The following is a 24,477-nucleotide window of genomic DNA, read 5'->3' on the forward strand; positions in this document are numbered from 1 at the left end:
GAAAACGGCCCGTAAAGAATTAAATATGTGCTCCACGGGCGTAGCCTGAGAACAAACCGCAGTCCCGCCAGGGGACCCGGAACCAAACTGGGCCCGGCTGCCTGTCCCGCAGGGCGCTCTTCCACTGCCCCGGGGTGCGCCGTAATGTATGGAATAGCACCGCGCAGGAGGAAAGGTTTGTTTGTTTTTGTTTTTGAGACAATGTTTCTCTGTGTAGCCTCGAACTCACAAAGATCCACCCGTGCCTGCCTCTGCCTCCCTGGAATTAAAGGCTTGCCGCACAACTGCTGGGCACGCTCGGAAAGGGAACAAAGTTTTGGAAAGTTGCGTTGCCTCTGAATCTTGCCACTTTGTATACACAGGTTGTTTTGTTTGGGCACTGTTTTGATTGGTTAGCTTGTTTCACTTTCTTTCTTTTGTGAATGAGAAGTCCTGGGAAGAAGTCCTTCACGTTGCGGGTCCAGAGCCTGATGAAATTTGTCTAGGGGCTATGTCTTTAGCCTCCTTCCTACCCGTTGCTTTCCTGCCTCTGCGTCAGCTCTAACGTGTTGTGACTAATGAATAAAAACCTCTTGGAATAAATTAAAACCCGGTTTCTACCAACCAAAATCCCCCGGACAGCATCAGAAGCATATAGCTGGTATTTCTCTTTGGTGTAACTGCCTACTTAAATCTTCCAACAGGCCGGTTTTTTATGTTTTATTATTTTATTTTGTGTATGGGTGTTTCATGTGCATGCATGATGTCCATAGAGACCAGATGAGGTCAGCAGAGCCTCTGGAACGGGAGTTAGATGTCTGTGAGCCAACATGTGTGTGCTGAGCACTGAACCTGGTGATCTTAACCTGAGCCATTTCTCTGGCCCACCACCAATGGCTTGGTTTGCTTTGGTTGTTTGGTTGTTTTTGTTTTGGGTTTTTTAAATAATTTTATTTATTGATATTAATAAATAATATTAATAAATAATAAACAATTTATTTATTTAATACATTTGAGTACACTATAGCTGTCTTCAGACACTCCAGAAGAGGGAGTCAGACCTCATTACGGATGGTTGTGAGCCACCATGTGGTTGCTGGGATTTGAACTCAGGACCTTTGGAAGAGCAGTCAGTACTCTTAACGGCTGAGCCATCTCTCTAGCCCCTTGTTTGGGGTTTTTTTAAGACAGGGTTTCCCTGTGTAGCCCTGGCTGTCCTGGAACTCAAGGCTAGCCTCAAACTTACAGAGACCCACCTGCCTCTGCCCGCCTCCCAAGTGCTAAGAATAAAGGAGTGTACCACCTGGCCCCCACCAATGTATTTTTAAGGTGCCCTGACTCATGACTTTGTTCTGTTACTATAAAAACTTCCTCATTGCTTCCAGACTGGAATGTGGAATATAGGGTAACCTAAGTCTGTATTTATGGGACATAGTCATTCATTTTTGGCTTGAATAAACAATCCCTCCAGTTGGTTGGTAGTGGCACATGTTTTTAATCCCAGCACTCAGAGGCTGAGGCAAGAGTATCACTGTGAGTTCGAGCCCAGCCTGGGCTACAAAGCAAGTTCCTGGACAACCAGGGCTACACAGAGAAACCCGATCTAGAAGAAAATAATAATAATAATAAAATGGACTGGAGAGATGGCTCAACCGTTAAGAGCACTGACTGCTCTCCCAGAGATTCTGAGTTCAATTCCCCACAACCACATGGTGGCTCACAACCAGCTGTAATCTGTCTGTAATGTGTCTGAAGACAGCAACAGTATACTCACATAAAATAAATAAATCTTTCAAAACAAATAAAGATAAAAATTTCTCTCATCCCTTTTGAGATGAATGTTGTGTTTTGGGTTCAAACCGAGAAACAGAGTCTTACCCTGTAGCCTAGGTTGGCCCGGACCTCACAGCAACCCATCAGCCATCTGAGCACAGGCAAAACGGCCCTGGCCCTCTACTGACCATTGGTTATCAGACTATTGAATCAAAGGGCCCGAGACTCCTCCTAAGGATAGCCTCCCCAGGGGGCAGACGCAGGAAGAACTCCTCATTTGTCAGCTGAAGGTGAGGACAGACTTAGTGCTGAGACACTGATGAGACTGGGCAACCAAGACAGCTTCCTTCTGCCTTCTCTTCAACCTTTGACTTCAACCCTAGCTAGGCCCCTGACACTGGGACCTAGGGACACCCTGGATGCAGCTTTGAGTCCCTCTTCCCAGTGAGGCCACACTGAATAAAGTCCCTTTTTCTGATTTGCTATCAACTTGTCTCTTTGAAATTATTGAGGAGGAGTGGCCAAGTCTGGCTTGTTGGGACCCAGCCTGTGACACTTACTCTCTTAACACAGGGACAGCAAAGTGCCACCGTGCCTAGCTATGGGGGGGGGGGGGTTGAGGTTTTATTGTTGTTTGGTTGGCTTTGATGTTTTCAATAGTCTCATTATGAAGCCCTGGTTGTCGGGGAACTATATAGACCAGACTGACCTTGAACTCACAGAGATCCCCCTGCCTCTGCCTCCCTGGTGTTAGGACTAATGAAGTGTATCACTTTCCTCAGCTGAGGATTTTCTTGTTCCTTGCTTTTTGTTTGTTTGCAAGGCTGGAGCATTCCCAGAATTTCTCTTATCTTAATTTGGCAGAGTCGCGTTAAGTTGCCCCGCCTGGCCTTGAACTCTTGTTCATCCTGTCCTGGCCTCCCAAATCACTTGTATTATAGGTATGTGATAATGTGCATACTCGCCTCTGCTGTTGTCTTGCAACACCGGGGCTCTTGCCTCTGGAAGGCAAGGCAGAGGCAGGTCAACCCTAAGGGATAGCAACATTCTTCCTGTCCAAGCCTTTCTCTAGTAACATTGTATCTAGTTTTGTGGTTGCTTGGTTGGCTTTCATGGTTTTCAAGACAGTTTCTCTGTTGTAGCCCTGACTCTCCTGGAACTCTGCCTGCCAAGTGTTTGAGATTAAACACATGCACCACCACATTAGGCTTAACAGTTTATTTTAGCCAGGTAGTGGTGGCGCAGGCCTTTATTCCCAGCATTTGGGAGGCAGAGGCAGGCAGATTTCTGAGTTCGAGGCCAGCCTGGTCTACAGTGTGAGTTCTAGGACAGCCAGGGCTATACAGAGACCCTGTCTCAAAAAAACAAACAAACAAAAAGAACAGTTTATCTTTTTTTAATCTTTTTTATTTTTTTTATCTTTTTAAAAAAATTTTTTTATCTTTTTAAAAAAGATTTATTTTATTCATATGAGTGCTTTGCCTGCACATATGTCTGTGTACCACATGTACGCCTGGTGCTTGCGGAAGTGGTTAGCCTCCAGGTGGGTGCTGGGAATCGAACCCAGGTCCTCTGCAAGAACAACAGGTACTCTTAATCCCAGAGCCAACTCTCCAGCTCCAACAGTCTTTTAAGGAGAACTTTCACAAAGAACTTGTGCTTTCTCCAGAACCTTGTGCGGTGCTGACTGACAAATCAGAGCCTCGATATTGTGGGAAGGTTGCAGATGCAGAGCCTAAAGAGAGCCTATTTTTGATTATTCAGCCTCCTTAAATAGCCATTCCTTTTGCCCACTTGCCCGTGTCCGACCTAACAGATAAAAACCTCTCTGAATGCATTAGCTCGGCAACCTTTACTATCTATCAACTAAGAGGCTAAATAAATGCCATCAGGTAATAGCTAAGGCGTGGACATCGGGTAATAGCTAAAGCGTGTAGCCCCGATTCCTCTGCCTGGCTGTAGCCACCTATGCAGTTTCCACTGGTGTATTTGAAAAAGAGGCTTGACAGCCAGGCATTGGTGGCGGCGGCTGTGTCTGCCTTTAATCCCAGCACTCAGGAAACAAGGGCAGGTGTATGAGTTCGAGGCCAGCCTGGTCTACAGAGAGAGTTCCAAGACAGCCAGCACTACACACAGAAACACTGTCTCAAAAACAAAAACAAGAAAAGAAAGAAAAGTGCTTTGACTTAGAACTTTTTGTGTTACTATAAAAACTTACTAAATGTGTATTTCTTAGCCACAGCCATTCAGTTCCAGCTCCAGAATAAACTCGTACCCTTTGATGTGAAAGTGCTGAAATGCTACACTTTGCATCAACACTTTCTGGTTTAGGAGCCCTCAGCCCTCACCCATTTTAGCTGTCAGCAAGGCTGACCTCACCCCACAGCAGTCCAGCTGTTGTGAACCCTGCACAGACCCATTGAGGAAGCAACATGGCAACTGTACCACTTGGTGCCAACTTGTGAATTTCGCTTCAACTGTCCTGTTTAAAACACTCTGTGACAGAGTTTTTTTGTTTGTTTGTTTGGTTTTTGTTTTGTTTTTTTGCCACGAAAAGCCTTTGTGAACTCCAGCAGCCATTTTTACCCAGGCTCGAGTGGGAACACTTCCCCCAGAGTGCCCAGTGGGCCTGTGGTTAGTGCAAACGGGGCTTTTACAGCACAAAGAACTGACAATAAAGGTGCAGGCTCAACTTCCACAGCCTCTCTCTGGGTCTATAAGGACAGGCTTCTGTCCATGGTTTTTGTTTAGTTATTTATGTGTGTGCGTATTTTGCTGGAATGTACCTGTCTGTGCACCACATTAGTGCAGTGTCCATGAAGACCAGAACAGGACATTGGATCCCCTGGGACTAATTACTAAAATTACTAATGGTTGGGGCTGCTATGTGAGTGCTGAGACTTGAACCTGGGTACATGGACACACACACACATACACACATACACACACACACACACACACACACACACACTCACAGATGATGATAACCATGCAACCTCTTCTTTCCTAAAGAAGGCTGACATTCACCGAGGAGCAAGTGTCTTGCTGCGTGCTTTAGCAATGACATTTATGGGCTTTGGAGCAGAAGTATCATAGCAGTATATTCTTCCACTAAAAACATTAAAAACAGGGCTGGAGAGATGGCTCAGTGGTTAAGAGCACTGACTGCTCTTCTGAAGGTCCTGAGTTCAAATCCCAGCAACCACATGGTGGCTCACAACCATCCATAATGAGATCTGACGCCCTCTTCTGGAATGTCTGAAGGCAACTACATATACTTACATATAATAAATAAATCTTTAAAAAAAATACATATATATATATATCAACAAAGCACCCCCAGACCAGGCATGCATTCACACTGAACACGCCTCCCCCTAATTGCTCTAGGGATTGTCTCTGTTTGAAGAACAGAGGTGTTGCCAGCATTCACCAGAGACAAGGAGAGCAAGCCCTCTCTAGAAACCTCAGCCTCCACCTCTTTCCACCAGTCAGCCCAGCAGAGGACTTGCTGTGCTCAGAGAGCACCACAGCAATGCCTGCTCCTCACAACTGACAAGTCTAGGAGCTGAAGACTTTCCATAAGGCCAGAGCCAGGTACATCTGTCCTCTGTAGCTCAGGCTGACCCTAAAGTCCTGATCCTCCTCTCTTTGCTGGGATTGCAGGCACGCATTGCCTCACCTGGTCTATGGCGTGCTAGGGGAGGAACCCAGGGCTTCATAAATGCCAGGCAAGTGCTCTACCCACTGAGCAACACTCCCAGTCTAGCGAAAGGGTTCCATTGCTTTAGTTCTTTCCCACCTCCCTGGCCCTTGAATACCAGGTCGATTTGGTTTTGTTTTGGGGGTGCGAGAGAACATACTTGGGACCTTTCACACAGTAGACAGGCTCTCTGTTGCTGAGCCTTGATCCCAGCCCAACAAATCAATGGTCTTTCTCCCTCCCTCCCTCCCTCCCTCCCTCCCTCCCTCCCTCCCTCCTTCATTTATTTATTTATTTATTTAGTGTAGCCCTGGCTGTCCTGGAACTCGCTCTGTAGCCCAGGCTGGCCTCTTAAGTCACAAGTCACAGAGCTCCTCCAGCCTCTGCTGGGATTAAAGGCGTGTGCCACCACTGCCTAGTTTGTCTGTTTTTTGTTTTTCCTTTTATATCCTTCACTCTCCTAACATTCTCTTCAAACATGGCGTGAGCCAGGTGTGGCAGTGTACACTTGCCATCCCAGCACTTGGGAAGCAAGGCAGGAGGACTGTGGGCTCATAGCCAGCCTGGGTTATAGTGACACTCAACCTCACAAACAGACAAGTAAACAAAAGCCAGAAAAATAAAATCATGATAGAGAAGACTGCTTTGTTTTCAGCATTTAAAAGCCTTGGAAGGAAAGGGTTTCTTTGCCTCACTCATCCCAACCACAGTCCATCACTGAAGGAAATCAAAGTGGGTTCTCGGGGTGGGAACCTGGAGGCAGCAGCAACTGGAGACGGGGAGTGGGGTATGGATGACTGGCTTGTTCCTCAGTCCTGCTCACCCCGCTTTCTCATACAACTCAGGCTACCTGCCAAGGGATGGCAGCACCCGCACAGGGCTGGGCCCTGCCACGTCAGTCACTCATCAATGTCTCCCTGGCTCAGCCTGTGAGCCGATGGAGGAATTCCACAGTCAGATTCTTTCTTCCCAGACAAATTGCCAAAAACTAACAGTACCAATATATCTGTTCATATTGTGTGCAGCCTGCGTGTGCGTGCACGCGCTCTCGCTGCTCTGGGGTCCCGGATGCTGCACTCAGACTGTCAGGCTTAGCAGCAATCCCCCTTTCCTCACTGCGCCATGGCGCTGCCCATTCTTAGCACTTTTTCACGGCCCTTGAAAATATTTGCTTATCTCTTTAAAAGCAGAGGTGCCTTGGGGTGCTGGTCATATCCACAAGGCAGCTTGAATCCACGCTCCTCCGGAAGCACCCCCAGAATGGCAGGGCAGACTCACGGCCTCCTGGTGCCCTTCCCCCCACGGTACTGGGTGGCTAACAGGTACACCTCCGAAGACTCTTTCCTGCTGGCCTCCGGTTTCACCACCCTTGTGCTCTGGAATTCCTGGGTCAGTCTCTTCTGCAGCAGGTGGCTTTTACTTCCGGCCCAGGTTTTACACAGCAGTGTCCCTCCGGGATGCAGGATGTCCACAGCCATGTCCACAAGGGTAAGGCACAAGCTGATGAGCTTATCGTGATCGAGGTCTCTGATCCCAGTGGCATTCGGTGCCATGTCACTCAGAATCACATCTGCTCTCCTGCTGGGAAGCAGTTCTAGAATCTTCTGGAAAGTTCTGGGGTCAGTCACATCAGCAGGGCATAGAAAAGTTGCTCCCGCCAAAGGGAATATGTGAAGGAGATCGACCCCAAGCACAAAGCCCACAGGAGAGCTGGAATCTAAGGAAGTAACACAATGTGTTATTAAACCATGAATCTCCCTACCAAAAAACAAGTCACAAAAGGCAGTCAGGCACCCATGCATGTATGTGCGCAAAAGACCTTTGGTATGAAGGCACATGAGTTAGATGTAATAATGGCACAGGCTATAACCTCAGCACTTTGGGAGCCTGAGGCGGGAGGACTGTCACAAGTTCAAGGCTAGTTTGAGCTACCAAGTGAGATCTCGTCTCTCAAAGTTGAAAAATAAGTAAATAAATAAAGACACGTAGTAGAGTGTAGGGTGTCCTCTACTCCCCCTGGCATAGCTGGGGAAGTTGAGACCTAGAAAGGAAATGGCCTTGCCATCGTGGAGAGTGACAAGCCGAGGTGAACCGCAGCCAAGGTGCTGAATCCCACTTCACTGTCAGTTCACTACCCCAGGCTCCCCTCCCACAGAAGGACTCTTCTTCCAAATGATTTTTTATTTTATTTAGTATGCGTTGGTTCTAAAATGGGAATCTTAGTAGGTAGCCCAGGCTAGCCCAAAACATAATAAGTTCCTGACTTAACCCAGTGAGTACCTGAGGTTACAGGTGGGCACCACCATACCCAGCTCCCAACAATCCTTTTTGGTTTTTAATGTTTGTTTGCTTTTTATTCCTTGAGACAATCTCACTATATAGCCCAGGCTAGCCTCAAATTCAGAGAACTGATGCCTCTGCCTCTAAAGGGCTAGAACCATGTGAGACCATGCTCTACTGTTTTGTCTTCCAGATGTATTATTTATTTACATATGTGTGAATGTGCACTCAAGTGCAGGTACCTGCCCAGTTCAAGGCCTGGATGTGAAATCACGGAGGCTAGGGGCTGCCTGATGTGGGTGCTGGGAACTGAACTTGAGTCCTCTCTGAGAGCCAAGCCCTTCATTTTTGGCTCTTGGTTCTTTGAGAACTGTGTGACTCAGGCCTGGGATTCCTGGTTCTCCTGTCTCTACCACCAGAGGGCTAGGGTCACAGGTATAGCCACCACAGCTGGGCAATGTCACAGATGCAGCTGTTTTTTCGCTTTTTCTCTTTCCTATTTGGGCACCATTTCACACACACACACACACACACACACACACACACACACACAGTACACAGCCTATCACATTCCCAGAGTAAGGAATCCAGTGGCCCCAGTGGGACCTCCAAGAGCTCCTAGGCTTCAGGGACACATTAGTAGTCCTGTCCCCAAACCCTGCTGTCTTGGAGTTTCTACTGCTGTGATGAAACACCATAACCAAAAATCCAGTTGGAGAAGAAGGGGGTTACGTGACTTACACATCCATATCACTGTCACTGAAAGAAGCCAGAACAGGAACTCAATCAAGGCTGGAGCCTGGAGGCAGGAGCTGCTGATGCACAGGCCATGGAGGGTGCTGCTGACTGGCCCGCTCCCCTGGCTCGCACAGCCTGCCTGCTCCCCTGGCTCGAAGAGCCTGCTTTCTTACAGGGCCCAGACCCCCAGCCCAGGTGGAAACCTTTTCCTACTCACAGTGTCTGGTTATGGTGCTTATGACAGCAACAGAAAGCAAAGGAAGCCATTATTGTTTAGTTTTCTGGGGCTTTTTGTTTTGTTTAGAGAAAGGGACATAGTGCGAACCCAGGCTGTCCGCCAACTCCTGTGGTTTTCTTCTTTGTTCTTTTTTAAACATTTTGCTTATTTAATCATGTATGTGAGAGGGTATATAAGCAAGTGAGCACACGCCACGGCACATTTGTGGAGTCCACACAGCAACTTTCTGGTGTCAATTCTCCCGTCCACAGTGTAAATCCTGGGGCGAGAACTCAAGCTTGTCAGCCTTACCGGCATGCACCATTCAACCACCAAGCCAGTGGGTCACAGCCCAGAGTGAGAACCACTGCTGACTAACCCATCTTCATAGCATCACCACCACCCTGTGCTCCCTTCCCAACCCCCTACCTCTGCCCTTTTTTTTTTCTCTAGTACAGACATACCATGTAGCTGGGATGACCCTGAACTTCTAATCCTGCCTCCACCTCGTAGGCCTGCGGGGCCTGACTTTACTTAGCAGCTGTGTCCTGTACCCAGCCTGTGTCGTATTTCTGTAACTCTCATCTCTAAACCTACTTAGAAAGAGCCTCAAACAATGTCTCTAGGTAAGAGCTGCTCACTAGCAGTAGTCAGAGGAGCTGGGAGTCCAGCAGGTCCCACCTGCGCCTGTGGCATTGACGCGCTGCACTGCCACCTGACTCCAGGCTCCCGGAGCTGCCCCGCAGTCCAGCACCCGGAGACCGGGCCTCAGGATCTGATGCTTCTCATTCATCTCCAGGAGTTTGAAGGCACTGCGGCAGCGGTAACTCTCCACCTTTGCGGCCTTCACAAACGGATCCTTTAGATGCCGCGTGAGCCACAGGTGCTCAGCGCCGGTCCGGCCCCTGTAGTGACACACTGCTGTGTGTAACCTCCGAACCTTAAGGGGAACGCCTACCAGCTTCAGATGCCTGAAATGACGAAAAAAGAGTTAGCGGGTGGGCATTACACAGAGAGGCAAGAAAGTCTTGGTTCAACCTTTTTGTTTCTGCATATGTATGTGCGATATGCATGCACGCATGTGTATTAGCATGTATGTGCACATGTGTCTGCCTGTGTATGGGGGTCCAAAGTAGAGAAGGGACGTCCCCTTCGCTTGCTCTCTACCTTATGTATTGATGTAAGGTCGCCAACCTGCCAGTCTATCTCGCCAGCTTTCTCCAGGGACCCCTTTTCTCTGCCTCCCCAGCACTGGGGTTACATTTGGTCAGCACACATGTCCAGTATTTTGTAGGCTCTGGGGATCCGAACCCCAATCCTCCCGAATGCACAGCTTTATCCACGGAGCCCATACACCTATTTCTATGTTGCAAGCCTCACTCACTCACGTCTGTACATGAATAAACATCGTACACCCGTGTCCCGCTCCCCGGGACGGAGGTCGCCAGCACCCCTCTGCAACACAATTCACTGAGCTCCCTACTACTGTCATCCACTCCGTTCCTGTATGCAAAGACGTCCTTTTAGCGCAGGCAGACGCCGTAACTCACTCACCCGGCCATTGCTGCTTGCTGGTGGTTTCCTCCCGCCGCCGGAAGTCCCGCCCTCGCTTCCAACGCGAGGCTCCGCCCCGGGAAACTTTGGCTGGGGCGCGAAGGTATGGATGGTCCCGGGCGAATGAGATCTGGGTGCGGGAGAGACGCTGGAGGTCGGGAGTGGGGTGCCAGGGAAAATCTGGGGAGAGAAGGGGTAGAAGGACTAGAGAGCAGCTTCAAACCCACCAGGAAAACTGGGGTACTGGGCAGGCCTGAGGTCGGGAAGACCAGGGAAACTACAGAGAGTAGGGAGCAGAAATGAGAGGGAGAGGGGACCTGGGCGGTAAGCTGATGCATGGGCAGTTTGCAGCCTGTCTGTACCGGCCATAGCCCCTGGGAGGGGAGGCTAGGGAACGGCATTTGCAGAGTGCCCCCTGCAGGCAGGTTCTGGGCTCTGCACTCCATGTGCATTGTCTCCAACACCTGCAACACTTGACCTCAATTCAGACCAAAGGTTGTCCAAAGTTCCCTGACACACATCCGATTTACCACCTATCACAGCTACCAGGACACCCTTGTTTGCTTCTAGGCTCTGCCATTTGACCTCGGAGCACTAGTTTTCGCCTCAGAAACGAAGAAAGTAAGTCTTAAACTCTGTTCTTAGTCTTTTTTTTTTTTTTTTTACTTTTTTTATTAGGTATTTTCCTCATTTACATTTCCAATGCTATCCCAAAAGTCCCTCATACCCTCCCCCCCACTCCCCTACCCACCCACTCCCATTTCCATTGCAAAGGGAAACAGTATGGGGACTCTGTTTGAAGCAATGCCAATCAACAGAGCCATAGCCACACCCATTCTACCTGATTCCAATCTATGTCCTCACTGCTCATTTCACTGAGACAAGGAGCTGAGCACGCTGGTGCACGCCTGTCATTCTACACTCAGGTGGTTGAGCGGGAAGATTGTGAGTTTAAGTCCAGAATGGAGAACATGGCACAACTCTGTCTCGTTTAAAATCCTTGCAAAACAAATCACTCATCTGTATGGAATGTGAGGACATTTGTCATCACTCCCTACATGAAAACAATTTACATAGTTTGCATGTAAAGTGGGCCGGAGGATGTCTGTAAGTTACAGGCAAATATGCCATTTCAAAGAAGTGATTTCATCATACTTTAATCCCAGTATCCATGGAAGGGTAAGGTATCCTGGTATCTGTGGATATGAAAGATATCCTGTGGATATCCTGTGGCTATGAAAGACAGCTGTATACAGCCGGTGCTTAATAAGAGATGGCTGACTTTGCTGAGTCAGGAAGCCAGAGGCTCAGGCACAGGCAAGTCAGAACACAGGCCAATGCTAAGCCCACTTCTTCTCCTGACTTACCTCAGCACCAGGCCTAAGCTTCCGGGTCCCTTTTCTTTCCCTTTCTTCTTATTCTGTTTTTAAATTTTAACTTATATTGTGCACATATAGGGTTGTTGGATTTTTTTATTCGAGAACGTATAGGGTTTTAAAAATATTTATTTTGGGGGGCTGGTGAGATGGCTCAGCGGTTAGGAGCGCTGACTGCTCTTCCAAAGGTCCTGAGTTCAAATCCCAGCAACCACATGGTGGCTCACAACCATCCGTAATGAGATCTGATGCCCTCTTCTGGAGTGTCTGAAGACAGCTACAGTGTATATAATAAACAAACAAACAAACAAATAAATATTTTAAAAAACCATCCAGAGGTGGTGTATAGCTTTTAAAAAATATTTATTTTTTATGTTCATTGATGCTTTGCCTCCATGTATGTTTGTGTAGGGGGCCATATCCCCAGGAGCTAGAATTACAGACAATTGCAAGCCACCATGTGGTTGCTGGGAATTGAACTTGGTGCCCCTGGAGGAGCAGCCAGTGCTCTTAACCACTGAGCAGCCATCTCTCCAGCTGGAATACAGGAGTTTTGTTAACATTTATACTATATGTGTGCCTGGTACCCAAAGACGCCAGAAGAGGGCATCAGAACAGAGTTAGACAGTCGTGAGCCACCATGTGGATGCTAGAAATGGAACCACAGTCCTCTGCAAGAGCAGCTAGTCCTCCTAACCACTGCCATCTCTCCAGCCCTTGTTCAAGTTCCTTTTCTTATACACTGCAGCCTCTTAGGAGGGTCCCAGTTTCTGTATACTGCCTTAGCCAGTTGAGGCCTAGGAAACAATAAAATAAGACGCTTTGTCTGGGGGCTGGAGAGATGGCTCAGTACTGGGAGTATGGCTCAGTAGTAGAGCCCCTGCCTAGAATCCCCCAGTGAGGGGCTGGGGTATGGCTCAATGGGAGAGCATTAGCCTAGCATGCTCAAGGCTTTGAGTTCTTTCCCCAGCACTGTAAATACATACATACATACATACTTATATACATGCATAAAAATATAAATGAAAAGGGGACCTCAAAGGCACATTTGTACATGCCCTGCTAAGCCACAGGGTGTATATCCTGTGACTGTGTATTTAGCAGGTCATACCATCCACCTCTCCCAGAATGTATCTCCCTCCCACCTGGCCACAACAGAACTCATATGATGCATACTCTAACAGACTACAGACCAATCAAACCACATTTTCCCATCCTCTTAACAGGACCCAGGAGAGCATGAGCACCTCCAGGCTTTATACCCTTGTGCTAGTGCTACAGCCTCAGCGAGTTCTCCTGGGCATGAAGAAGAGGGGCTTTGGTGCTGGCCGCTGGAATGGCTTCGGGGGCAAGGTGCAGGAAGGAGAGACCATTGAGGATGGGGCTAAGAGGTGAGAAGAAGGGAAGTCTGACCACAGAGCCAGCCTAGCTGGGGATGAAGCCCAAGAGAGTAGGAAATATACCCTTAAGACTGACCGATGCTATGTAGACCATGCTGGCCTTGAACTCGCGGAGATCTACTTGCCTTTACTTCTAGAGGGCTGGGATTAAAGGCCTAGGCCAGCATACCTGGCTTTTAAATTTTCTTTAAGGGTCTGGGTTTTTTTTTTTTTTTAATATGCATTGGTGCTTTGCCCACATGAATGTCTGTATGAGGGTCCTAGATCCACTGGAACTAGAATTATAGACAGTATGAACTGCCATGTAGGTGCTGGGAATTGAACCCCAGTCCTCTGGGAGAGCAGCCAGTGCTCTCAACTGCTAAACCACCTCTCTAGCCTCCTTAAAGGGTCTTTCTGCATATTCCAGGTGGCCTTTAATTATGTAGCCCAGGTTGGTTTCAAACCCCAAACTTTCCTGCTCCAACCTCCTTAGTGTTGGGATTACAAGTGTGTAATCCCATGTCTGAATTTATGAAGTTCAAGTCATTTCTCAACTAGTTATAGCAATGCCTCTGCACGCTGTCCTCCTGGAATACGCAGGTCACAAGTCCTGGGGCTGCTGTCCCGTGCCCCTGTCCCTTGCAAGCATGGACGCCATGTTCATGAGCTAGCTAATGCCCACGTCCTTCCTTACCTGTCCAGAGAGCTGCTGGAAGAAAGTGGTCTGAGCGTGGATACACTGCACAAGGTAGGCCACATCTCGTTTGAATTTGTGGGCTCTCCTGAGCTGATGGACGTGCATATCTTCTCGGCTGACCATGTGCACGGGACGCCCACAGAAAGTGAAGGTGAGCCATGGGCAGGGAAGGATGGGTACCCAGACTCACTTGCCAGCCTAGGAGAAAGGAACCAACCCTTGCCAAGTATAGGCACCAAGCCTTTCTATCTTTGCTTTGCGTCTGAACCAGGGGCAGCCAGGCAGAGCAGACTTGTAGCGTGGGGATGAGTCAATTTCTTTCTTTTCTTTTTTAAAAAAGATTTATTTATTTATTATATTTAAGCACACTGTAGCTGTCTTCAGACACTCCAGAAGAGGGCGTCAGATCTCATTACAGATGGTTGTGAGCCACCATGTGGTTGCTGGGATTTGAACTCAGGACCTCTGGAAGAGCAGTCAGTGCTCTTAATCACTGAGCCATCTCTCCAGCCCCAGTACATTTCTTTATTTCACAGATTATGGAAATGAGCCAAATATTGGTACATGCATTTTTATCCCAACACTTGAGAGGAAGAGGCGGGGTATCGCTGTGAGCTCAAAGCCAACCTGATCTACATTGTGAGACCTTGTTTCAAAAAAAATGAAGAGCCAGGTAGTAGTAGTACATGCCTTTAATCCCAGCACTTGGGAAACAGAGCTAAGTGATCTTAATTTGAGGCCAGCCTGGTCTACAGCATGAGTTCTAGGACAGTCAGGGCTACACAGAGAAACCGTGTCTTGGGAAGAAAAAAAAAAAGGAGGAGGAGGAAGGGGAGGAAGAAGAGAAGGAGGAGGAAGGGGAGGAAGAGGAGGAGGAGCAGCAGCTGCTGGGGTGCGGTTCGGTTGACAGGACTCTGGTTAGCAAGCACAAAGACCTGAGCTCCATCCCCAGCAGTGGCATGAACCATGTGGTGTTTCATGTCTCAATCCCAACACAGGAGATTAGGCCTCAGAAAGTCTCACAAACAACTAAGTGAATAACCAGGTATGTTGAGGCTCATCCACAATCCCAGCCCTGAGGCAGGAAAACCGAATCGGAGGGAACACTGGGCTACAGAATGGGTTCTAGGCTAGCCTGAGCTACATAAAAGAACCCTGTCAAGACCAAGAGATGGTCATGAGCTATAAAATTAGACCAGGCTCCTTTCTCAGATACGTCAGCTATAGCAGTGCACACTGATAATCCCAGCACCAAGGAAGCTGAGGCAGAAGGATTGCCTTGAATTCAAGACTAACATGGGTAACATACTCAATGCTAGATCATTCAGAGCTCCAAAGAAAAGTCCCTGTATCCAAGAAAATAAAGCAGGCATGGTGGTGTCCCATACCTGTAAACCCAGCAACCAGGAATCTGAGGCAGGAGGATTGCCACTCACTCCATACCAGCCTGGGCTACAGTGTAGAGGTTCTATCCCAAACAGCTCCAGAGGATGAGGAGATGAAGGCTCAGAGCTAAGAGCACTTGCTCTTGCAAAGGACCTATGTGCTTTTAGCCATCCCCAAAGGGCTGCTCACACCAGTCCAGAACACAGGTCCAGGGGATCTGATGCCCTCTTCTGGTGTCTATAGGAACTGCATGCATGCTGTATCCAGGCAAAACATTCGTACATATAAAATAATTTTTACAAAATTTTAAAGAAGGGATAATATTAGAAAGCTGGTTCTGCAGTTAAGATCACATACTGCCCTTCCAGAGAACCCACATTTGATCCCCAGCACCCACATCAGGTGGCTCACAAATGATTAACACCAGCTTCAGGGGGATCCAATGTCTTCGGCCTCTATGGGCCTATACACCAACACAATAACATACATGTAGTTAAAAATAATATTAAACCTGTAAACTCTTTCTTTTGATAAATAACCACCACCACCAAAAATGTCCAAACAACTGGAGAGAGATTTCAACACTTAACAGTACTCGCTGGTCTTCCAGAGGACCCACGTTCAGTCTCCAGCACCTGCACTAGTCAGTGTGCGACCGGCTCTGACGCCAGCTCCTCTTCTGGTCTCCTCTAGAACCCACACACTTATGACATTCATCCACAAAGACATATTCAGATACGTAACAGGGCTCTGCATTCAAGGCCAGCCAGGGTTGAATAGTGAGACCATGTCTCAAACAAAACAAAATCTCCCAACAGGTATTCACAGGGACCCAGGGGTAAGCCCTCTCAGGTCGGCTGAAATCTATGTTCTTCCTCTTCCCCCTCCCCCCAACCCAGAAATGCGCCCTCAGTGGTTCCAACTGGACCAGATCCCCTTTGCCGACCTGTGGCCGGATGACAGCTACTGGTTCCCACTCCTGCTTCAGAAGAAGAAGTTCTGTGGGCACTTCAAGTTCCAGGATCAGGACACGATCCTCAGTTACTCGCTGCGAGAGGTGGACTCATTCTAATACAGAAGTCTGGCTGGTTCTGGCCACTCAGGATGCTACACAGCCGCAAGCTGTCGGACCAAGGGCACAAGCAGGGGCTGGTATTTTCTGTGTGCGAGGGGTTGGGGTTGAAATGTGAAATGTCACCAATACACCAATGTTTGAATTCTTCGTCCCCACATACTGGTCCTGTTTTAGAAGGTTGTGGCACCTTTAAGAGCCAGAGCCCTGCTGGTGGAACTGAGTCACTGGGGGTCGGAGAATGGAGGATGGGCCTTGCTTTATAGGTGAGCACCGCTTACTGTCTGCTCACACTCCGGCTACTGTGTCAGATTTTCCACGATGGACTGTATCCCCAGATGGATGAGCTGAAATAAACCGTTGCTCCTCTAAGCTGCTGTGTGACTACAGCGTCAAGAAGTGGTCCAGGTGGCTGGATAGGAGAGAGATCCTGCCAGGTACCCAGACAGCCAATTCTTTGTCTTGTCCGGCTACCCCAAACAGGGTGGACAGACACCAAAGATGAGGTAAGGACTCCTTTCATGCAGGAGTGGCAGTCTAAATGGAAAAGAAGATCTGAAGTGCTTAGTGGGAGCAGGATGCCAGACAAGAGCAGGCACCTGAAGAAGAACTGTGGAGAGTAGGATGCCACTGAGAGAAGCTAGAGCCACAGGTCTCCGGAAGCAGCTGGGACGGTGTCTCAGAGCAGGTGACTGGGCTCCCGCTAGGGGCTGGTCTGCTGAAAGGCTGTGCCCAGGGAATTATATATAGACAGACACAGGTGAGGCCTCCTAGGCTGAGGCTTGTGAGCAAAGATAACCAATCGGGAGAGCATGCAAAACCTGATGGAGACAACCTGCTACAGGGTTGGGTTCCCAGCCAGATCGCGGCCATCACGGCTGTATTCCCCCCCCTTGCTCATTCCCCACGTTACCAGTTACCATGATGGCTGTAGTGAAGCAGGCACTCCCCTAGTGTGAGGGGCAGCAGAGCCGGGACTTCCAGGCCGCACTTAGACAGGGACCTCACAATATGGGTGGGATCAGTGGAAAACAAGCTATCCTGCTTCATGCTGCATCCTAACTACTTCACAGAAAACATTGCTCCCGCAGGAAGAGGGAGCCTTTAAGGAAAGCCCAAAAGGAGGGCTGGACCAATGGGGCAGCAGTACTGTTCTTGCAGAAGACCAGAGTTCAGTTCCTAGCACCCACAGCAGGCAGCTCATAACCAGCTGCACCTCCAGCTCCGGAAGCTGGCGCCCTCTGCTGGCCTCCACAGGCACCAGCACCCACATGCACATCTCATATATACACACATATATATGTGTATATATATATACACACACATATATATATATATATATATATACATATATAATTTATAATATACGTACACTCACATATTATGTCATGATCCAAAGCCAAATACACTGTTAGGTTGAAACTCACTAAACCTAAAGGGGCCGAGATGTAAGTGCTGAGAGAGAGGCATTGCTGCAGCCCCTTGTCTTGGATTCGTTTTTAATTAGGTTCACAGGGCCGGGGTGACGTGCATGTGAGTACAGTTACCAGGGAGGACAGACGGCAGTCCCCCTGGAGCTGAAGTTATAGGACCTTTGGAGCAACCTGGTGTGGGTACTAAAAATTGAGAACTAAGAAACTAAGAACAGGAAGTACTCTTAGCTGCTGAGCCATCTCTGCAGCCTTCACGACATCAATTTTAACTGTCAACTTGACATAATTCAGAATCCCCTGGGAAGAGCATCTCAGAGAGGGACTGTCTACATCAGGATGGCCTGTGGACGTGTCTTGGGGATCATCTTGATTATGTTAACCGAAGTAGGAAGACCTGCCCACTATGAGTGGCATGATTCCCTAACAAGGGAATCCTGAACGTGAGAGTGGAGAAACGGAGCCCTGGAGAGCACATTTTGATCTATTCTCTGCTTAACTCTGGATGCATTGTGCCCAGCTGGCTCAAACTCTCACACAGGATGACTCCCCACTCCCCCAAGGTGACAGACCTAGGAGTTAAACCCTCTCCCATTGTATTTCTTCTGTGGGGAAATTTCATCATAGCAATAGGAAATGAACTCAACTGATCTGGCTCCAAAGACCAAAGAAATAATTCTGCTAAGGCCAGTGAGTTTTCTGGGGTTCCTTACAGGAGTGTAGCTTAGCTCACAGGAGTAGAATTCCTCATACAAGGCCCACAGCATGGGTGAGAACTGGAGATACAGCCCTCGAGTTCTGTATCATGAGGAGCACTCAACAGGTCAGTCTCCTCCCTCAGCAACCGACACTTCAGGCACCACTTGTGCCCTGTGTACTTTTCGGATTTCTGAGACTTGTAAACTTAACAGATTTTCTGAGTCTGAGAAGCCTCCCTACACCAGGAAGCTATGCTTCTATATCCAGGAAGCTACCATACAACACTCCCCCCACAGGGACCACCAGGGTAGGGGCAGCTGCCCATCCCAACTTAAGACTCAGTTTCCAAGACACATCTGATGGTGTTTGTGGGGTTATGGAGAGAAACTGCAGCGTGGAAACCATCTGTAAACACTTCCAGTTTATTGGGTGTGGCAGTAACTGATCCCCGCAGTCCATAAAGTGCTTCATTCATCGAGCCGAATCCCATAGCACCAGCTTGACTCCCTTAGCCCAGAGACCCACTGCCCTGTCTAGCTTCTTCAACCAGGGTGGCTAACACCAAGTAGGGAGCACCAAAAAAAACCCCTTCCCTTCACTCCCACTCTGATGGCCCCAGGACTGTCCAGTTAAGGCTACCGCTGGGCCCCACTCAGGCCAGGGAAAGGGACAAGCAGGCGGGAGATCCGGTGCCTCTTGTGCTTCTCTGTCTTTCTGGCAGCCCCAAGCGTGGCTGGGGCACAACACAGGCTCAGACAGCACGATACCCAGAAGGGTAGGGGGACCCTTGGTTCCTCTGAACCCTAGGAGTGGAACCTCAAGTTTGGAGTCAGGCACCCACAGTCCAGTCAGGGAAAGACTATGTGAGAAAAGGCAGGCTCTATTGCAGGCGTGGGGGACCCAGAGCACTAGAGCACAGAGGCTGGTGAGCGGGCTGGTAAAGGAAACGGCTCACATCCAGGTGGAGCCTGCGGCCTGACAGCCTGAGGCCTGGGCACCCAACAGGGATGCCCACCTCCAGTGCTTCCCCACAACCCCTCCTCACTCCCACCCTCCAAACCCAACACAAAAAGACCCTGAGCCTTCATCCACTGTGGACCTTGACAGGCCCTGGACCAGAGCTCCAAGGATCGCACTGAAGTGAAAGATGTCCTCCAAAGCTCCAAGCACTGCACACTCACCTCCCCCTTGCATCAGACCTCCGCCTGGCTTCAAATGCTCCTCCCAGAATGTCTGTAGGCCCAAGGCTAGAGTCACTGCCCACTCTGAGAGATTGACCAGCTCTTTGCCAGGCCACAGGACAGGCCAGTCCTCCCATCCCTTTGCTGCTAGGTGAACCCCTAGGCTCCCCTAGAAACCACTTACTGGGTACAAAAGGCCCTTAACACTGCGGGCACCGGGCACAATCCAGTCCAAAGCACCCTAACTTCCCACTACCGACCTGATCAACAGGCCAAGGGGCAGACTGGGGGCACAAAGACCTCCTACAACAAGAACAGGGAGACACAAAGACCGCCGGCAGCCCACAGGCAGCTCAGGGGAACGGCTGCTGCCTGGAGGGAATCAGCCAGGAACACACTGTTTGAAAAGAGGTTTTAGTGAGGCCACCGGGAGCTCTGTCGTGGGTCTTGCCACTAGTGGGGACACACGCCATCCTCCTGCGGGGAGCGCGGTGGCGTCAACACACTGTGAGGTCCAGCGAAGAGGCAGCTCAGCTTCGGCTTCAGGTCATTCCACACCTTGCTCATCTACAAGAGAGGAAGAAAGGGAGGTGAGGTAGGTGGCCACAACCTGGTTTGTGACAAGCCGGTTCCCGTTCCTTATCACCTGGTGGCACGAGCATGAAGGCCCTCACATCACACTGCTGAACATCTGAAAGGGAAGACAAACCGCCCCGTTCTCTCAATGTTGGTCCATCTTCCAGAGGCAGAGAGAGCAAGGGATTACAAGTTCTAGGCTAGCCTGGCTTACATAGTGAGACCTAAAAATCAAAACCAGAGCTGGGATATAGCTTGGGATTAGAATTAGCTTACCAAACCCACATGAGACCCCAAGTTTGATCCTCAGCACCCCGCACAAAAAGGTAAGAAATGTAGTAACTGCTGTTTACACAGAGGATGACCTTGAACTCCTGACCCTCCTGAGTCCTGGGATTACAGATGAGCACCACTACAGCTGGCACTGTATGTGGTACTGGGGATAGAACTCTGGGCTTTGTGCGTACTCAGCAAGCTCTCTACCCATAGAACAGGTTTACTGGCCTGAATGCTGTGAAAGCTACTGGGCAGCCATCATGTACCCCCTCCCAAAAAACCCACAAGTCAATGCCCCCCAGCCTACCTCTGTCCCCTGATGAGAAGGGCCAGCTGTAATGAGCCCAGCTATTACCCATCACCCATCACAGCACCCGGATCAGCTGCTAAGCAGTGACAGCTCTGTGGGTCTGTAACCACAACACCCAGGCCAACATTTGAAAACTAGTGGGTTTGTACCTTCATGCCACTTCTCAGACCTTGGAACTACACAAGACAAGAGGTCCCACGGAGCCGGGCGTGGTGGCGCACGCCTTTAATCCCAGCACTCGGGAGGCAGAGGCAGGCGGATTTCTGAGTTCGAGGCCAGCCTGGTCTACAAAGTGAGCTCCAGGACAGCCAGGGCTACACAGAGAAACCCTGTCTCAGAAAAAACCAAAAAAAAAAAAAAAAAAAAGAGGTCCCACGGGCTAAGGGAGTAGCTTGGCAAGCAGAACGCTTGCCTGGCCTGCATGAAGCCCTGGGTTTGGATCCCAGCCCCATGTGAGTCAGGTGTGTGACATGTGCTTATCATCCCAGCACTCGGGAAGCTAAGGCAGGGTATCAGAAATTCATGGTCTGCCGGGCAGTGGTGGTGCACGCCTTTAATCCCAGCACTTGGGAGGCAGAGGCAGGTGGATTTCTGAGTTCCAGGCCAGCCTGGTCTACAAAGTGAGTTCCCGGACAGCCAGGGCTACACAGAGAAACCCTGTCTTGAAAAACAAAAAAAAAACAAAAAAAAACAAAAAAAAATTCACGGTCTGGTCTTCAAGATGGCTTGGCAGGTAAAGATGCTTGCTGCCAACTCTATCACCTAAATTCAGTCCCTGTAACTCACATAGAGGAGGAGACAAGCAAATGTCCTCTTGGAGGAGATGGGGTTCCCATAGCCAGCAGGGGACACCAGAGTCACTTGGAAAACCAAGGAAGTACAGGTAGGGAAGATGGGTGTGGGTGTGGGTACACGGGGCTAGGACAGCACATACACATACAACACATATGCGTATAAAAATTACAAAAAAACCCCAAAAAACAAAAAGGGGGGGTGAAACGAAAATGGCTGAGAGTATAGAAGTACACACAGCTTTAATCCCAGCACTCAGGAAGCAGAGGCAGACAGATCATGACCAGCCAGGTCTATCTACATAGTGAGATCTTGTCTCAAAGTGGGCAGGATGCACTAGAAGTTACAGAGCACCTGGGTTTGGTTCCTGGCACCCACATGGCAACTCACAACTATCTGTATATACCTCCAGTTCCAGAGGAATTTGATATTTTCTTCTGGCCCCTGTGGACTCCTACAGACAGGTGACACCCATAAACTCACACATACACATAAATAATGAATAAATAACTTTTAAAGGTTTAAAACCGGGTTTTAGTTATTGAGGAGCTGATAACTGAGGAGAGGAAGTGCAGCTCTCTGTAAACATCCACCACCATGGAAGTAGTGTGTCGTCCCGTCCCCCCCCCTGCCCCCCAAGAACTACCTTTACTCTTCACAATGAACTCCAATGAATAACTGGGCTGTTATGCCAGTTGGGGGCAGACAGTTTTATATCCCCTACCCGCCCCCCAAATCATACATAAAACACACACACACACACACACACACACACACACACACACACACACGATCTCTGAAGCCTTACCTCAGTCCCTGCTGGCGAGACTGAGCAAGGGTGGAAGACCCTGCACATGGTAAGCATCCCGGGGCCTCCGAAGACCCACCCCCGCCCTGCTCCTACCCTCTCCCACTCCAGCAGCCACACCTAGAGGTGGCTAAGAGGACTTCCAGGGAAGTCCGCTGTGTTCCCAGCTATACTGACTGCCATCCGCTTCTCTCAGCTGTGGGGCCTGGAGTCTCCATGCTTTTCCTGACTCCCGAGTTCTCCTAAAAGAATGAACTTCATGAAGTCTCTCTGATCCCACTCACGAGTCTTCAGCGTCACCATTCTGGCCACACAAGAGGCTGGAGAACTAGGAACTGTTCAGGCCAATGGGTATCAGCTCCATTCTGGAGGTCACTGGCTACAGGTGACAGGCCAGGCACCTGAACACAGGCTGGCATTAGTAACAGTGGGGGCAGGGGTGGCTCACCTCCTTGTGCCCTTGGATCTGGGAGTTCACGAAGGCCCCCAGGATGTGCGAGGTGAGAGGCAGGTAGACGTGGACGAGCTGCGTCTCCTGGTGCAGGCAGTAGAGGGAGAAGTAGTTTCGGAGTTCCATAGTCTGGATCACGTTCTCCTGCTGCAAGCAGAGAGCAATCTGTGCACAGGCCCCTTAGATGTGGTACAGATCATCTGCTTTGAGCTCGGGCACTGGCTCCTGTCCTCACATGCTCAGGAGTGAGCACCAAGCAAATCCAAGGCCAGGGAAACAGCGCTGAGCCCCTGGGACAGCTCCCACCTCTCCCACACCGCAGCCCTGATCTGGATCCCCACAATTCTGAGCTCAGAGCAACTCCAGATGCCACTCCCCCTGCAGCCCACAGCTGCTCCCCGATACCTGCCTGCTGCTCACCTCCACGATTCGTGACTCCAGCTGCTCCACAGACTCAGGTTCTCGGCCGTGCGCTGCACTCATCATCTGCCTCTTCATCAGGCCGTACTTGTGCAGTGCCCGCTGGTGTTTGTGAAGCACGCCCTTCTCGTGCCGCTCACACAGGTCCTTCAGGGAGAGAGAGAGGCACGCTCACCTACTGCAGCAAACCCGAAAGGGACCCAGAGCCCGGAGGACCGGACACCTTCTCACAGCTCCCACCTCCCATGCCAAGGGGACAGCAGAGGCAGTAAGAAGGGTTCACGCTGACAGGGACTGGGCCATCAGGGCCCTTGGGAGGACTGGCTTTTCCTATTCAGAAAGAGCAAAGAGTCGGGAAAAGAGCAAGATGGCTTCATGGGTAAAGGCACTTGCTGCCAAGCCTGATGATCGGAGTTTGAGTTCCAGGACCCACATGGTGGAAAGCAAGGACTGACTCCTGCAAGTTGTTCTCTGACCTCAAAGTGTGTGTGCGTGTGTGCGTGCACACACACACACACACACACACACACACAAATTAGTGTAATTAAGAGAGACAAACGGTTACATACACACTCTGGTTCAGAGCTGAGCCCCACACAGATCCTATCTGGCTCAGGTTAATCTGTGCACTACCCCAAGCCCCAAAGGAGAACGATGAATCACCCTTCAAAAAAGGGATTTGTATAGTCTAGGGCTCTGAGGCAGCCCCAAACCTCAGACTACTAATATTAACCAACTTCAGAGAGCCAATGTCTCACTGGTGGTAAGACTGTGTGCCCAAGAAAGAAGAAATACTGTCATCAATTGGTGGGGCCCTTCAACCCCAAACAGGAACTTCACTTCACAGGAGGCCAGGTACGGTGGTGCATGTTGGAAACGCAAGGCCCTGAACAGTAGAAGCCACATGCCACCAGCTCAGTTACCAGAGCAAACTTCCAAATCCTCCTCTGTAAGCTCTGGGCCGGCTCTCGGGAGCCCTCACCCATGAGAAGCAGCAAAGGCCCCGTGTGAGGCTTACAGTCACCTCCAGAGAACCTGACAGTCCCAGATACTCATGTATCTTGGTTCCTACCACACACTGCAATCCTCTATCTCCCCTTCCACTTGGGAGCGTCCTGGGGTGCTAGCAGGAAATCTTGAGCCAGCCTAGGAGACCTCCAGGCAGGCAGTTCCCTCAGGTCGGATGTGCCCATCCCCACCTTGAAGCAGAGAGAGCAGCTGGGACGACTCCCGTGGGCTCCTCATGAGGTCAGGTCTGCTAACGCTCCCTCCTGGAGGAAGCGAGGCATAGGATCTCCACAAGATTAAGTAAAAAATACAGACTGAATGGGGGGAGACCACACTTTAGGGTGCAGCCACCTGTGGGCCACCCTTGTT

The 24,477-nt window shown here is 49.7% G+C and overlaps 3 protein-coding genes across 11 annotated transcripts in view; 1 reads left to right on the top strand and 2 right to left on the bottom strand.

The window, feature by feature from the left end:
* The first annotated feature begins 13 nt into the window (after positions 1-13).
* Nudt1 (nudix (nucleoside diphosphate linked moiety X)-type motif 1) lies at positions 14-16,529 on the top strand. Of its 5 annotated transcripts, none has more exons than NM_008637.2 (5): positions 10,252-10,347; positions 10,815-10,865; positions 12,847-13,011; positions 13,705-13,850; positions 15,985-16,529. In NM_008637.2, exons 3-5 carry the CDS (start codon positions 12,860-12,862, stop codon positions 16,155-16,157), a joined length of 471 nt encoding a protein of 156 aa, NP_032663.1. In that variant the 5' UTR covers positions 10,252-10,347; positions 10,815-10,865; positions 12,847-12,859; the 3' UTR covers positions 16,158-16,529. The 5 variants fall into 5 exon arrangements, with proteins under 5 accessions (NP_001343514.1, NP_032663.1, NP_001343512.1 ...); XM_006504655.3 differs by having other exon boundaries at positions 10,270-10,347; positions 10,787-10,865; NM_001356584.1 differs by lacking the exon at positions 10,252-10,347 and adding an exon at positions 10,348-10,378.
* On the bottom strand, positions 6,066-10,290 carry Mrm2 (mitochondrial rRNA methyltransferase 2). The gene is made up of 3 exons (NM_026510.1): positions 10,245-10,290; positions 9,372-9,661; positions 6,066-7,172 (listed from the first exon to the last, which is right to left on the bottom strand). Exons 1-3 carry the CDS (start codon positions 10,250-10,252, stop codon positions 6,730-6,732), a joined length of 741 nt encoding a protein of 246 aa, NP_080786.1. The 5' UTR covers positions 10,253-10,290; the 3' UTR covers positions 6,066-6,729.
* A 2,155-nt stretch (positions 16,530-18,684) lies between the features above and the next one.
* The window catches only part of Snx8 (sorting nexin 8), a 49,016-nt gene continuing 43,223 nt past the window's right edge, over positions 18,685-24,477 (bottom strand). For 3 of the 5 annotated variants that reach the window (XM_030254436.1, XM_006504673.4, XM_006504672.2), the window contains 3 exons: positions 23,101-23,247; positions 22,678-22,827; positions 18,690-20,034 (listed from right to left, as the gene is read on the bottom strand). In XM_030254436.1, coding sequence (XP_030110296.1) covers positions 19,921-20,034; positions 22,678-22,827; positions 23,101-23,247 — 411 coding nt within the window. In that variant the 3' untranslated portion in view covers positions 18,690-19,920. Of the gene's footprint in view, positions 20,035-22,677; positions 22,828-23,089; positions 23,248-24,477 lie in introns of all 5 variants that reach the window. The other 2 variants (NM_172277.3, XR_001784687.2) reach the window with 2 other exon arrangements.

The sequence above is a fragment of the Mus musculus genome, chromosome 5, assembly GCF_000001635.26.
Source record: "Mus musculus strain C57BL/6J chromosome 5, GRCm38.p6 C57BL/6J".
NCBI lineage: Eukaryota > Metazoa > Chordata > Mammalia > Rodentia > Muridae > Mus > Mus musculus.

What these genes read in the sequence shown, in the direction of transcription:
- Nudt1 (NM_001356585.1), top strand. Translation starts at nt 12,860, where the DNA reads ATGAGCACCTCCAGGCTTTATACCCTTGTGCTAGTGCTACAGCCTCAG. An exon ending in ATTGAGGATGGGGCTAAGAG is followed by an intron (nt 13,012 to 13,704) that starts GTGAGAAGAAGG and finishes TTACCTGTCCAG; the next exon opens with AGAGCTGCTGGAAGAAAGTG. An exon ending in GACGCCCACAGAAAGTGAAG is followed by an intron (nt 13,851 to 15,984) that starts GTGAGCCATGGG and finishes CCCCCAACCCAG; the next exon opens with AAATGCGCCCTCAGTGGTTC.
- Mrm2 (NM_026510.1), bottom strand. An exon ending in CGTCAATGCCACAGGCGCAG is followed by an intron (nt 7,173 to 9,371) that starts GTGGGACCTGCT and finishes TTACTTCCTTAG; the next exon opens with ATTCCAGCTCTCCTGTGGGC.